General features: G+C 36.2%; 1 protein-coding gene across 3 annotated transcripts in view; it reads left to right on the top strand.

Moving 5' to 3' along the window:
* CRBN (cereblon) overlaps window positions 1-15,896 on the top strand; it is a 38,451-nt gene that overhangs the window by 5,933 nt on the left and 16,622 nt on the right. The window contains exons 2-6 of one of the 3 annotated variants that reach the window (XM_027863968.1): window positions 229-332; window positions 1,145-1,347; window positions 2,247-2,396; window positions 5,401-5,563; window positions 14,178-14,240. In XM_027863968.1, the coding sequence (XP_027719769.1) occupies window positions 229-332; window positions 1,145-1,347; window positions 2,247-2,396; window positions 5,401-5,563; window positions 14,178-14,240 (683 nt within the window). Of the gene's footprint in view, window positions 1-225; window positions 333-1,144; window positions 1,348-2,246; window positions 2,397-5,400; window positions 5,564-14,177; window positions 14,241-15,896 lie in introns of those variants that run through there. The other 2 variants (XM_027863967.1, XM_027863969.1) reach the window with 2 other exon arrangements.

Raw genomic sequence — 15,896 nt, 5'->3', positions numbered from 1 at the left:
TTCTTAATTTCATTTAGAGTTTAATGAAAACAAAGATGTATTTTTCCTCTCTCTAAAGTTCATGGATCCCCTGAAAGTTATCTGTGGATCCCATGTTAAAAACCTCTGCTCTGAAGGGACATATCCCCCAAACTTTAAATGTGAAAGTTTCTTTTCATTAAAATAATTGCATTTTAACAAATGAATTCACTTTAAAAAATATGATGTTGTTTTGCTGCTTATTAGCAGAAAGTGAAGAAGATGATGAAATGGAAGTTGAAGATCAGGACAGCCAAGAAGCCAAAAAACCTAATGTCATAAATTTTGACACCAGCCTGCCAACGTCTCATATGGTGTGTACTTTTGGTTATAATCCTGATCAGAGCTACTTTTAGCTGTCATATTCCTATGGTTTACTGGAAACAGTGATTGTGGTGTTATCCGATAAAACCTAATGATAACTCTGTATGGATAGGTTTGTTAGCCATTTACTAATTGACAAGCCTTCTGTAATGGAATAGTTTTGAAAAAGCTGTACTTAAGTACATATATGTATTTATGAAAAGAATTTTGAATTATGGCTCCCAAGAGTATAAGAAACCTCTTTTATTATAAAATATTTTTGACCCCCATATTATTCATATCCATTGAATTAGGAAATAAATGATTAAAGGCTACTTTGAATTCAGAAATGCTTTTAAATGGACTTGCATTTTCTTAAATATTCATGTGCATTTGAAAAACAGGTGCAGGATACTGTTTATTCAGTTTACAAAAAAAAGTATGTTATGCTGATCAACATTAGATGTTTTGTTGAAGGTAAATGATGATGCTTAATGTACATATGGATTTATGTTCACCCTTCTATAACTTCTCAGCTCACAGATTGGAAACTTTCTGGATTTAATCCAATGTAATTTTCACTTTAATCACAGAATCCTATTAACACTATAATTAATTTAGTGTAATGTTCAACTTTATATATTGCTGCTTAATAGAGTAGTTTTTATTTAATGCTTTAAAATGTCATATATTTCAATTTAGACTTTTGAATCTATGACATTATATCTATTTGCTTATGTCACATTGATAGTGTTTAATCTAATAAACTTAAGATCTTGCTTTCATATCCATGAAGTCATTGTGTGTATGTATTCTTAAATAGTATCTGGGCTCTGATATGGAAGAATTTCATGGCAGGACTTTGCATGATGATGACAGCTGTCAGGTGATTCCAGTTTTGCCACAGGTGATAATGATGTTGATTCCTGGACAAACCTTACCTCTTCAACTTTTTCACCCTCAAGAAGTTAGCATGGTGCGGAATTTAATTCAGAAAGACAGAACTTTTGCAGTTCTAGCATACAGGTAAAACATTTGAGTAAATTTTTATATAGTTTGTTTTCGTTAGTCAGTGGTACACTAGGGTGGTGAAGACAAAGCAGATGATTACTGTCCATCAGTCAATCAGTAAACATGTGCATGTGCAGGGATGGCATGTGATTCTATGAATTAATAGATTTTATTTATAAAATTATAAAAATACCATTTGGGAAGGTTGATGACTTTCACTATCCACATTTATATATGTATATCTGTATACACACACATATATTTGTACACATGACCGATGAAATTCTAGGATTAGGCTTTGAATATTTTTATATTGTATGCGTTGTGTTATATTCTCAAATATTTGAATTGATTTGAGTATTCTTAATTTAGAAAGTTTCAGAAACTTGAATGAATGCCACAAAATGTACAAAGTTTAAAAAAAAGTCAATTTTTAATCCTAGAAATTTTATATTTTAATGTAAAAAACTTGACTTTGAAAAGGACAGACTTTCTATCAAAATGATAAATCCTTGATTTGTATAAATACAACCCAGTGATATGGAAAGAGTAGGCTTTAAATAATATGAAGAGGAATGTAGGAAATTGGAGGTTGGGGCAGGAAACACTATGGAGGGGGGATCCAAGGAAAAATCGCAGCTAATGTTTGATGTGGAAAATGAGTGAAAGTGTGTTTGACAGAATCTCAAGTCCTAAATGAATTCAGACAGATAGATCCCTGTCATTTTCTTTAAAATTGCTTATGCTCTTTACCTAAATCTAGTTGTGATTTTTTTAAAAGAAGAGCCTTTAGCAAACAATGAGTTGTTGTGTGAAGTTTGTGCATGTTTAGTGCCATTAGTAGCTTTGCATATATTGAAATTGAAATTTTAGACAACTGAATGGCATTTTCTTTTTTAAAACCACGTCTTCAGTAACATACAGGAAAGGGAAGCACATTTTGGAACAACAGCAGAAATATATGCCTATCGGGAAGAGCAGGATTTTGGAATTGAAATAGTAAAAGTGAAAGCTGTAGGAAGACAGAGGTTCAAAGTACTTGAAATAAGAACGCAATCAGATGGGTAAGAAATTACTATGTGTGCTTTAAAAGTTTTCCCTTTATTGTCCTTGTAACTTTAGCTGTTTCCTAATTTGTACATTTGTACACATGGCCGATGAAATTCTAGGATTAGGCTTTGAATATTTTTATATCGTATGCATTGTGTTACACACAATTTGACCTTTTCCATATATTCATACTGTCATAGAACATTATTATCATGCTTCCTGTTAGAAGAAAGAACTCCATACAGCCTGGGTTTCGACTCACAATACTATTCCAATAAAGAGGTAATTGCACCCATCCTTGCGGTATAGTATGAAAATCCCAAAACAAACACATTTGAGAGATAGAACAGAATGGAGGAATATATAACGGGTTAGGAAGAAGCAGTAAATTGATCTAGTAAAAGGCATTGTAACTTTACAGACTATTTTATCAATATAATTTTTGCTAACTTTTAAAAAAAATTCACATCCTGCAGAGTTGTTGTTTTTTGTTTTTTTTTTTTTGTTTTGTTTTTTGTTTTTTATTTTCTCAAGTAAACTGCAGGGCTGGGATTTTTTTTTTTAAATATCACATAAAGAACAATTGACGTCGGATGCTGTGTTTCCTATGTACCAGAGAGTTTTGGTAGCCGCAGAGTTACTGTTTGAACACAAGATGGCAATACACCAATACCTATGAAACTGGTTCAAGAATGTAAAGCATATGACTGTGACTTAATAATAAAGACCATTGTCACCCAGGGCTAGAAGAGATCTTTGAAAGAGCATTTTCCCTTTGCCCTCGGATGAGACCACTGTTATGTTGTCTCAAAAAGATGAAAATCTGTCCTTGTTTTAAAAACTTCCACAAAAGACAACACAGACTACTTTAACAACTCTTGCTGGAAATTCTTCATGTGTAATTTAAATCACTTCACTCTATTTCCTTTTCTCTCTGTAACAGATGGGAGATTAAGAATAAATGGGTGCTACCCTTTTGTATCACCCCATATAACCATGAAGTTTGTGCCATGTAGCCTTTTCATTTCTAGGAAAAATCATCTTAGCATCCTGAGGATCTTCCTGTAGGTCTTATATCACAGTCTTTGAATAATGTTTGTGACTCTTGTGAATTTTCTGAATCTTTCAACTTGTGGATGTCACCAGTGCCTTGATGTGTTCGTGAAGTTGATATTTGGAAATAGTTCCTTGTTGGTTCTAATGGATTGATAAAATGCATGGTAAGCTTTTTAGTTGTAGTTGTTTCCTGATCTCATCTCTTACTCATAACTTAATTATTCATGCTTTATCATATGAAATTAGCATTTTTGGTCATGGTTAGACAAAAATATTTTTAAGTTTGTCATTAATAACTTTTGAGGAGATGAGAGTATTTTAATCCTGTACATATTCATATAAATATATTTGCTATTTAACAAGTCGTCTGGGCAACAGGGAAAAGAGGATTGAGAATTTAAAATCATTTTAGTTTATGTTTGGGTAGGGCAAAAGATTTTCACTAAATGTGTTTAGTGAACAGTTAAATGAATCCTTATTTAAAGGATTGATTTTAAAATTTCTTTGAGTGCTCCCCCATCAGTGCAGCCTTTGTGTTTTGCTGTAGTAGCTAACTCTTTGGTTGTATGCCACGCCAGATTTTGCCAGGTTGGTACAGGGACACAGGGCAGACACATTGTGTTGCTGAGCATCTCAGAGTGGTAAAACCTGCCAGACTTGGATTACCCTGACATAGTCTTCGAGAACCCAAGGTCACTTCCATGCCATGATGAGGCATCAAATTCAGACTGTAGTAGGGAGGAGTGGTTGTTAGTCATTTTCACATCATACCTACGTGCTCTGGAGGGCATGTGTAACTAGTTCCATTGAACATATAAATGCAAGTATCTGTTTCTCTTTCATTGTCTTCATTTGTTAGGGCAGTAGTTGGTTTAAAAAGTTACTTTAGAAGCCTTAAATATAGTTAATGATGGAACCAGGGACCTTACTTTTAAAAAATCATTGAATATCTTACTGAGATGCTATAAAATATGAATATTTTGATGAACTACTTTTAAAAATTAAATAGCATGGTATATAAAATTTGAAGTGTTTTATTTCCTTACTAGTTTAGAATATTGTGCCTTTAAGTGTTGAGGAAAGATAAATGCTTTCTAATATAAATCCTTTTCACCCAGTTTTGAGGGCAGTAACCTATACTTTTCCGTTTGCCTAGTACAACCAACTTTCAGTTGTTCTCTGGCAATAGGGAAAATAATGAATGAGATCTGAAATCTATAAAGTTTTTTAACCTGGAGGAGGCAGTATGACCTGATTGAAAAGGCTTTGGGCATGGAATCAAAAGCCCAGCTCTGCTCTTCAGCTTCCTTATTACTTCAGATAACCCTTTGATTTTGATTAATTTATTTCTTCTCCCTCAGTTTTTGTTTCTAAATTTGTTAACATGGGAAGACACATTTGTACAAGACATACTTCTTAGAGTGTTGTGAGTAAATCACATTGTAAGCTTTAGAAAGCATTTGAAGTGCTATATACTCATATATTAATAACATTATTTTAGTTTCTTTTCTGTGTAATAATTAGCCAGATTGTTTGGTATTTTTTTCTCTTTTTCCTAAAATGCTGTTCCTAAAAGCCAAACAAAGGAGGGCCTGTAAGGGCTATAGATAATTCACAGAATAGATAATCAGTACTTGATTTTATGTTGACTTTTGGATCTTTTGATTCAATTACTTTTTTTTTCTCCAGTGTCTTGTGTAATGCAACTTAGTACAAGATCCCTCTTGCTGATTCTACGTTAAGATTAAACTGCCCAGCTCAAGCTATCCTTTGTTGGAATTAGAACATAATGGTATAATGTGTCTGAAAAGTGTTTTGTATATTGACATGTAGTAGCTAATGAAATATGAGTAACTTTACAGATTTTTGTATTTTTAGAATGACTGTATCTTCCCACAACTTGTAATCTGAATTCAGTTTTTCCTAAAAACCATTCCCTCTGTTTGGTTTTCTTGACCACAGAATACAGCAAGCAAAAGTGCAAATCCTTCCTGAGCGAGTGTTGCCTTCAACCATGTCTGCGATCCAGTTGGAATCTCTTAGTAGGTGTCAGCTTTTTCCATCTTCAAAACCTGTGTCATGGGAAGACCACTGTTCACCTCAGTGGTGGCAGAAATATCAGAAGGTGAGAACAAGTTGTTTCTGCATCTTTTAAAATTAAGCAAAGCCATTTGCTCATTCTCTTGCGTTTTGAAGACTGCTCAGAATTCACTTCCAAATCCTACAGCATTTTGGTGCAAACTTCAAGGTTTTGTGTTTGATATTTACAGATCTGCCCCGCTATAAATACGGTAATTTTTTCAGCCTTCGAACTAGAAGAGACCATTGCAGTCAGCTCATCCAACCCACTCATATTTTCAGTAAGGCACCTGAGGGTCTCAAGGGGGTTGGTGAGTTGTTGCAGGTCTCCCATTTAGATTCTTCAGATGATTTTTGACAATATATACTTGGAAGATCTTCCAGAAAAAGCATAAGAAGTGTTACCCAGGTTGGGCATTAATGGATTAACTGTATAATATAATTCTGATTTTTATTTCTGGAGGCATATTTAATGTAAAAAAAAGTTTGAATGGCACAAAATCAGAATTTTTTTAACTTAAACTTAAAATGGTTTATTTTAACTTTACCTTTCTTAGAACAAATGGCCTTTAAAAAAAAAGATTTGGGATTATAATGTTTGTTTGGAATTTGCTGTTCATAAAAATGTTGGCAGTGGCTAGTTGCACATAACTTTTTAAATAAATTATTTTTTCTTTACAAAAGTGAAATAACAGAGATTTATTTCCAGTTACTTATTTGTAGGTGTACGATATTATATCTCTTTTCTAGGTTTCAAATAGAATGTGCTTTTTTGTTTGTTTGTTTGTTTGTTTCTGCCTAAGGAAACAAAACCTTCCTGGTTTCCCACATTAGAGGTGGGGATATTCACCACTGTACTAACCAGGAAGGTTGATACTGAACTTTGGTTTTTTGGAATTTCATCTAGGAGTGTGTTCTTTAAAGTTACAACAAAGTTTTCAGTTCTGAGTATAGAGATTTAGCATTATAGGTTCTCTGGTCCTTTATAGGTAGAATAATTGGCTGTGTTTAATTAAAATTTTCTTTCAGATTGTCAGAAGTATAAGATAATATTGTAGACTTCCCAGTTAAAACAAAGTACCTTTGTATGCTTTTGCTGAAGAGAGCTCAGAAGATCACTAGAGAGCAGAATGTTTAAGGTCACCCAATTCTTTTCACAAAAGCAAGTTATTGCCATTATTCTTTTCTTTTTCTATTTTTTTAAATGGAAGGAGTTTAAACATGCAGGTGGGTTAGTTTGCCAAATGCCTGACTGTCCACATCCCCTGGTTTGGTTTATGGTTTTGACAGATTCACTACAAGACCTTGGAAAGTCACTTAGCTCAACTGTGCTACGGTTTACCAGCCTGTGAAATGACTGTAATGGCAAAGTGTGTGATTTTTAATTAGTGTTAAGTGGCTCAGGATTCTTACTGGAGAGGCATTATACAAACTGCTCCCATTATGCATCTCCAAACAACTTGCTAACTTATATCTTCTTGACAGTTTAACAAGATTAATACTAATATCTGACATTTACAACTTCTTTATCGATGTTCAGCTCCTCCTCTCCCCCCTCACTGTATTCTGTGTTTCACTCGCATTACTTTTAGTATATATTGACAGCTGCAAACTGGAAGGTTTTCTTTCCTTTTTTTTTTTTTAATCAGCTTAAATAGATAATAGATTCTTTTAATTCTCAAGACTCAGAAATGCTAGTTATCAGAATTGTTACAGGAAAATGACTTGTCTTTTTTATAATAGTGTACCTTGAAAGTAAGGATATTTTGCTACCATCTTCATGCTTGAACTAAAAATTTCTCTTAGAAAACTACATTATTGTATCTTTTTCTACAATACAAAATTCAGTTGATTGTTTATCTATTCTGGACACTGAAGAAGTATGTGCCTGCCCCAAGGAGTTCCTTTCACATTCTGAATATTTACGTAGGTGTGTGTTTTAAAAAGGTGGATCCCTTCCTTTCTTCTGTCCTTCCCCCCACCCACCAATTTGGAAAGGTTTTTAGTTTATTATGCTCAGAAATAATAGCTTTTCTCCTCTTATGTTAATGATTCAAGAGACAGCAAAGCATAGTGGATAGAAAGCCAACCTTGGAGTCAAGAACTGACTTCAAATCTCATCTCTTACACATGGTAATTGTGTGACTCTGGGCAATTCACTGGACCCCCTAGTGCCTCAGGCAGTGCTCTAAGACTTTAAGTTGCAGGCCTGGTGCTGATCTGCATTGGTAGAAGGGGAAAGAGTGGGAAGAGATGGGAGGTGCATAAGCCTTTATAGAGTACCTGCTATGAGCCAGCTAGGTGGTGTAGTGGATAGAGTACTGGGCTGGAATCAGGAAGATTCATCTTTGTGGATTCAGATCTGCCCCCAGACACTTGCTAGCTGTATGACTCTGGGTAAGTCATTTACCCCTATTTGCATCAGTTTCCTCATCTGTAAAATGAACTGGAGAAGGAAATGGCAAACCACTCCAGTATTCTTGCCAAGAAAACCCCAAAATGAGATCACCAAGACAAAAATTGAGGCAGACAGCAGTTAAGTGACTTGCCCAGGGTCACACAACTAGTAAATGTCTAATGCTGGATTTGACCTCAGGTCTTCCTGACTCCAGGCCTAGTGATCTATCTACTGCCTACCCAGTTGCCTTTGAGAGATAGAACAAGTTTCTCTACAAAGGATTTACTGTACCAATGAAATCGCAGTCTTGGTCCTAAAAATATATATTAATAATTAAGTCTTCCTCCTTTGTCCTTCTGGAAAGCCAGCATCTAGTCACTTTATCTCATGGTTTGGCCCTGTCTGGTTTCCTGTTGATTCTATAGGACATGGGGCTAGCCAGCTCCCCTTCTTGATAATCAGATCTCATTAAAGTGGAGGGCATAGGAAAGATGGTAAGGGCAGAGATAGGCCAACAGAAAGGAAGAATAGGGGGAAAAGCAAAAGAAGAGAGCACCTGGAAATGAAGAAACTAAAGACAGAGGGAAAAGGAGGTAGAATAAGAATAACATGTAATGGATTAGATGGAGATGAAAGAGACAGCTTTGACAGTAGGGAAGAGAGCGAAGCTAGGAAGGGGAGAATGCAAAGAAGGAAGAGAGGCAGGGTGGGAAAGGAAGCAGAAATGTTTCTAGGACAAACCCCAGAAATGGTCCCTATGCCCTTTGGCCCTAAACTCCTCCTGGGTTGAAAGAAAAGGAGGGGAACACATTGGGCAGGGTGGGAGAAAGAGGGATTGCCTTTGTTGCTCTGTAAATTTTCCAGATGTTGTTCAGTGCTGGAGGTCTCTAGTCTCTCTTTACTTGGACCCAAGGAAGCCTTTTATGGGTAGAGAGTGGTGATTCTTAGATGTGGACGCTCTGGAACAGAGCTGTGAATTTGGAAATCAGCATCTTCCAACATTTACCTGCATTACTCCTTATTTACTTGTATCTTTACGATCCTAAATACCCACTACATTTGCAAATCTTTCTTAACCAGGTTGTCTGGTATTTCAAAGGTGTTTATAAATTCAGTGGACAGTTGTGAGCATAGAGCACAGTCATCTTCACATCAGAAAGCATCTTGCAACTCTTAAATCATTGGACCTTAGGTTTTCATGATAGGAGGAAGTTTAGCCAAGAAGTGGGGGGGGGGGGGAAGTGATGACAACAGAACAGGGGAATGCAGGTACCACTAATGAGAGCCTTATTCACATGGTGCCATAGCCAACAAAAACTTTGGCTAATGTGATTGACTCCTCTGAAATGTCTTCTTTAGAAAGCTCTAAGGCTCACTTCATTGCTTTCTTCACAAAATTTAGTTCCAGGTATTCCAGAGTCTTTAAGAATGTTCAAATGGTCCTTGTCTCCATCTTGCAGTAGTAGGTGAGATGATGTGGTTCAGGAGATATTTAGCTGCTTCATGTCTCAGTCCCTCCAGTATGTGCTAATCAGGTTGCCACACACTTTTGCAGCAGAAAAGATGCTTAATGGCAGGAGTGCACATCATCACCTGCAGAGAGTGACGTGTCCACCAGCCATACTGCTTATCCAGACTTACTGAAGGCTAACCCTCTGCAGAAATTTAAAGGATCCAGGTGTGTAGCGTCCCTGAGATATATGCGGTGAACCTTGCGATTGTTTGCACGCGCCTTCTCTCCACCTGCAGAGTAGAACATTTTTCACTAAAGTCTGCACATCCCTAAAAGTATGAGAAGTACCCAAGCTTCAGGAAGTGGGCTTATCTAAGTGTAGTCAGAACATTAAAGGAAATACAGAATAAGAAACATACCCCTTTTCTGTGTTATCTGGCAGTGGAAAGTCAAAATAGAAAAAAAATGCACTTGGCAATCATCTGTGAGCAGTTTAGGAAACCATCCAGTGGGAAGTCCTATTTTAGTGCCTTCTTAATGTCCTATTTTGAAACCTTTGGCTTTGCTGTTATTTCAGTTTGCTCTTTTACTAGACACAGCTGTTAGTGTTTCCTTGTTGGGTTTATCTAGCCTCTTGCTGTCGTGAGAGTGGGCCGAGAAACCTGTATATTTACCATATTTTTGGGTGTAACAAAAGTGCTATTTCTTTGAGTAGTCTGCTCCTGCTGGGATTCTGCCTGAGTGCTCATTAATGGGAGCTCTTCTATAGTATGCAGATTGTCATTTTTAAAGATGGTTCTAAGACCAGCAAACTATAGAAACATTCATTTAAAATGCCTAACCTTCTCCTTTTTGCTCTTAAACCAAGCCTTGGTTTTTCTCAGCTTATTGTATTGGCAGGAGGAGAATCAGCACAAAACCCCAAAATCAAGGCACCATAGCCCTATCAAGTGTCCCATGGTCACCTTGTACTGCAGCACCTTGTGCCCTTCATTCTCCTTGGAAAAAAATAGGAGTTTATAATTTAGTGCTTTTATTTTAAACTAGTCTTTACTGAATTGTTTTCTCTTCAACATTAAATAGCCCACAAAATTATTTTTCTGGCTGCCTGCTTCTAGTTAGGGGGACTTTTAAAAGAGCATAAATGGATAACAACTAAGTTTAGATAAAAGATGTGGCAGGTTTCATTTGTACAGTTGGTAGGACAGTGTAGAATTTATAATATTGCCCTCTGCTTTCAGCGGAAGTGTAATTAATAGTGTTGAGTTGGAGTTTTAACACTTTTATTTCTCTTACTTAGACCCTTTTGCATTCTTACAACCTCTCTAAGTTACTTTTCATTTGCTTTTGAAATTCTTACTTGTGGAGAAACCAAGAAAAGGAATAAAAGGTAGTAGTCCTGAGAGAGATTGATGACTGCCTCTTGGTACCAAGAAGTGTCCCTTATCAAACACACTGATGCTGGTCTTCAGTACTGAGCCCTGTGCCCCCCAAATGAAGGGGGCTTCACTGGGGAACCAGGGCGATCGTCACTTCTGAGGCACCAGCACATTTCAGCTGCCATTAAAAATTGATTAAAGTATGACTGCTCTTATGAAATAACTCATGTTGTGGATATGGCTAAAATATATTTAGAAAAGGATATCTATAAATTTCTAATTTATTAGTGTGACCTAGAAATAAGACAATTCTCTTCCAGAGTACCAAAAATTTCTTTAAAATTTGGGAATTTTGAAACTGTTCACATATTTTTTGCTAACTCTTCTGCAAAAGTGTTCAATTCTTTTTCACATATTTCTGCTGTTTGATGAAATGTTTATTTAACTGTACACAGTTGATAGGAAATAATAAATGTGGTGTAGCATGTTAACTTTATGGTACTTTTGTGTCAGAATAAACTCTAAAATCTTAGCACTAGAATAGTCTAGAGATCATCTAGTCTGATTCCCTTATTTTACAGATAAGGAAACTGAGGCCCAGAGAGTTTTTGACTCTCCCACACAGTATCAGAGCTACAACCCCACATTCTTTTCATTACAAAACACTGTTCTTTTCCTTTTATAGTAGGAAGTCATTTGTTGTATGAAACATTTAATATTCTTATGTAAGATACTTTCTTTAAATAGAATCATATGATCATAGATTTGAGCTGGTAGAGACCTTAAAAATGTCTTTAAGTGCAACCTCTTCATTTTACTGATGAAGTAACTGAGGCCTGGAGAGGAAAAGCAACTTGCCCAGGGTCACACGTCAGTAATGGCAGATCTAGGATTCTAACCTAAGTCCTCTGATTCTAAATCCTAAAGCCTTTCTGTTGTACCATGTTGTTTCAGCAGTGTTCAGTTTGCAACAATCTAGTTGTTTCTTCCTTTAATAACAGCTTTTGCAAGTGAAAGTAATGTGTGTGCATTTGTGGGTGGAGAAGTGGCCATTCTTTTAAATCCACATTAATTACTGCTTTTTAAGTACCACATTATTTCGTGAGTTAGAAAATGTAGAATCCAAGCAGAATCTGGTTTCTTAATTTTCAGTTGATTACAGCAATTGCTTGTGTGATATAGGATTAGGAACTTAGCAATATATCAACAAACTGAAATTTTTTATAACATTCTTTAGATTTCTTATTATGGAGTAGCAAATAAAGGAATAGTATACAGAGCTGTTGAAAGACAAGATTATTATAGATAGGTGTATTATATATATATATATTATGGCTAAGCTTCTCATTAAGAGCAAAATTTTAAGCCTATGTTAATTAAAAGAGCTCAGCAAAGTTACTGGTATCATGAAGGACCTGTAGCTTTCATTGGTATCAGGATTACTTATTTTCAATAATATTGTGCTTTCATGCTGTCTGTGCCTCTTGTTAGTGTTACAAGAGTCCAAATGTCTTATTCCTCACTGTTAAGCCTTTGTGTTCAGTATAGGTACACAAACGGACTTTTGGCTCACCTTGTAGAACTAATAACCAGCCTTCTGTCTTTGTTCCAGAGTTCTGTGGTCTCTGAGCAAAATTAGACTGTTAAATTAGGAATGATTCATAAAACAGATGTATTTGAAAACACTGTTGGGTGGGTGGGAGGACAGTTGAACTTTGTGTTTACGTTCCTTGAACACTAAAGAGTATTTAGTATCTAGTATCTGCAAAGTATCACTGTAAAATATTGGATATTTTCTCCTTTTGAACTATAGAGTTTAGGTTTTGGTGTTGATTTTAATCAACTTCCAAAGTGAACGGAAAAAGTTCTAACTCTTTTGGTTCTACTGAATTAGTTCTGCTCTGACCCTATTGTGATAACTCATGGTTAGATGATTTTAATATACTTCAGCATGAAGTATAGCACGTTTTTCTTTCAGTGGTTTCTTTCTGCCACTTGTTGTGTGCAGGTTGTCTTTGGGGTTGTGCAGTAGCCCATTGATGTCCACTAGGCATCTCTGTCTATCTCCAGTGGAGAAATTGGGATAGATTGTGGCTTAAACCATATTCTGAAAATAAAGATATCAATCTAGAGGGAAAGTTAATAAAGAATTTCCTTTGAAATTGAGGGGAAGTGTTACTATGTTTTCATGCCACTTGATATATTCTCACTCCATCATGTTACTAGCAAGTTCTAGGTAAGTAAATATTGATTACATTGAGACCTGTGTGATAACATCTTGTTTTTCAGCCCATTTACTGTGGATTCTATAAATTCTAACTCCACATTGAATTCTATTTTGAAATTTTAGTGCAAATACAGTGGAGATTGTATAAGAAGTAGAAGTTATGTAAAATGTCCCAGTAATATTTTAAAACTCCATTCTTCTTTTCATATCCACTTTATTCTTTTACATTTCCTAAGTTATCTTCAGCATTTGTTTTAACATGCATACCTTTCAGTAGTATTCAAAGTATACAGTTGAAATGCATCTTTTCGGCTGGTGCGCAACATAGATTCATTGATTAGGTGATTCATATAACAGAATTGCATTGAGATTACATCAGTAGTTTATCCTTCTGCCCACCTGTTTCAAATAAAAATGGTTGTCATACTTTCACAGAGAGTACTTTTTGACCTTTCAATAGAAATAAATCCATAGGGCTTCCATATACAGATATGTATTCTTTTAAAATAGGAAAATCTTTCACTGGACCATAAATGATTTTAAAATAAATCATACAACAATTTAGTTTCCATTCAATTCAGTGAGCATTTTTTAATTGCTCGCTATGTGTAAGGCACTCTACTATCAAAATAGCTGTAGGCACTGGAGATACAAATCAGCAGTAAGCACTATGTATCTGGAACCATGCTAAGCACTGAGGAGACTCAGAATGGCAAGAACGCAAACCCTGCCTCCAGTGAGCCATGTTCTAACAGTGGAAACAGCTAGCAAAAAATTGTATGTACAGCATATAATGTAGATGGAAGTAATCAGTTAGCTAGGTAGCTCAGTGGATAGAGTGCTAGGGCTGCATTTAGGAAGACTTGAGTTTGAATCTGACCTCCAACATTTACTTAGCTGTGTGACCTTGGGGAAGTCACTTTGCCTCTGTCTGCCTCAGTTTCCTCAGCTGTAAAATGGGGACGATAATTACACCTACTTGCTCACAATGTGGATTGTTGTGAGGATCAAATGAGATGATATTTGTAAAGTGCTTATCACACAGTGCCTGGCACATAGTAGGTGCTTAATAAATGCTTCTTAATCTCAAAAGGTACAAGCAGAAAAGGGAAGGGGGGTAGATTTTTCTTTTTGAGAAAATTCTCTCCCCTTTTTAATACAGAGGAACTTTTTATGATTTTAATATATGTTTTCTGTTTTCAGAGGAAGTTTCACTGTGCAAGTCTGACTTCTTGGCCTTCCTGGCTCTATTCCTTATATGATGCTGTAAGTTACTTTCTATTAATCTTTTATTTTTTAAGTCCTGTCGTTTCATTTTTGGTGGATGTTAATATGTAATCTCTCTACACTTTGATACATACATATTGAATGGAGTTTTATTTCCAAAAATGCAGTGCTTCATTAGATGAAGGGCACTGGGGAACTGGAAAGATTGCTTTTTAGATCCTTCCCTCCACATTTAGAACTAAAGGACAAGATGTCCAGCATTTGTGCAGGCATTCATGTTCATGTTCTCACTCTCACCTTCTTCCACTTTCTTTTCTACTCTTTCTCTCCCTCACTTCCCTCCTTCCTTCCTCTTCCCCCCTCCCCATCTCTTTTATTCTTTCTCCTTATGTTTCTTCTTAATCTGGAGTTCATTGACCTCTAAGGGGTCTGGAGGTTTCTGGAGGTCCATGAGCTTAGATGGGAAAAACAAAATAACATCTTTATTTTCACTAATCAAAATTTCACATTTCCTTCAATTATGAGTTAAAAGAAGAAAGAAAAGCCTTTTTCTGAGAATGGGTTTGTGGACTTTGCCAGATTACTAAAGGGGTCTGTGATACACAGAAGGCTAAAAACTGCTCTTTTCTGGGTTCATGGGCATCATCACAATAGAAATTGTGAACTGACATTTAATATCAGAAGAAAGGAAGCCTCCAGAGTAGTAAGTCTGATCCCTCCGATGATGAGGGAGTTGCTTTCTAAAGTGTATTGCCTCATTCGGGTGGCTAGAGGACTGTTCAGTATACTCAGAGACACCTTAGAAGAGGCCTTGATACTGAAAGTTGGTATTACCCTTGTGAATTATTTAACTTTTACTGAGAATCTCTTAAGACTTGCAGGAACACTGAATTTCCACTTGAGATACCACGGTGTAGCTGTGTGTGTTTACTGCCCACAAATACATATGATGTAAGGTAGAATGGGATAAGGACAAAGAAGTCTCCCCACTCCAATCCTCCATTCAACTACCAAAATGATTTTCCTAAAGCACAGGTGATTCCCCTAATCAGTAAACTCCAATGCCTCCAGGAACAAATAAAAATGCTCTGTTCAGCATTCAAAGCCTTCATAACCTAGCCCCTATTCTGCCCTTTCTTCTCACGCCTTGCTCCCAGACACACAGACTAGTGACACAGGTCTCCTAGCTGTTCCCACAAAAAAGGCTTTTGTCTCTGGGCATTTTCTGTTTGTCCTCCATGCTTGAAATGTTCTCCCTCCTCCACTCAGACTATTGATTTCCCTGGGTTCCTTTGAATCCTAACTAAAATTCCACCTTTTACAGGAAGCCTTCCCCACACCTCTTAATGTCCGTGCCTTCCCTTTTTTTTTGTTGTTGTTGTTTACCTTTTATTTTTTTTAATTTTTTATATTAATTAATTTTGATTTATCAACAATCACTTCCATATGCTTTTGAGTTTAAAATTTTTCTCCCCCTTCCTCTCCACCACTCTTCCCAAGATGAGTGCCTTCCCTTTTTTAATTGTATCCTAGTTATCCTGAATGTAGCTTGTTTGTATATATTTATTTGCTTGTTGTCTCCCCTGTTTCATTTTGCGCTCCTTGAGGGCAGGGACTATCTTTTGCCTCTTTTTGAATCCCCAGCACTTAGCACAGTGCCTACCACGTAGTGGGCACTTAATAAATGTTTATTAA

The sequence above is a fragment of the Vombatus ursinus genome, unplaced genomic scaffold (assembly GCF_900497805.2).
Source record: "Vombatus ursinus unplaced genomic scaffold, bare-nosed wombat genome assembly UNPS02014773.1, whole genome shotgun sequence".
In the NCBI taxonomy this organism is placed as follows: domain Eukaryota; kingdom Metazoa; phylum Chordata; class Mammalia; order Diprotodontia; family Vombatidae; genus Vombatus; species Vombatus ursinus.
This window is presented reverse-complemented; position numbering and strand designations above follow the sequence as displayed.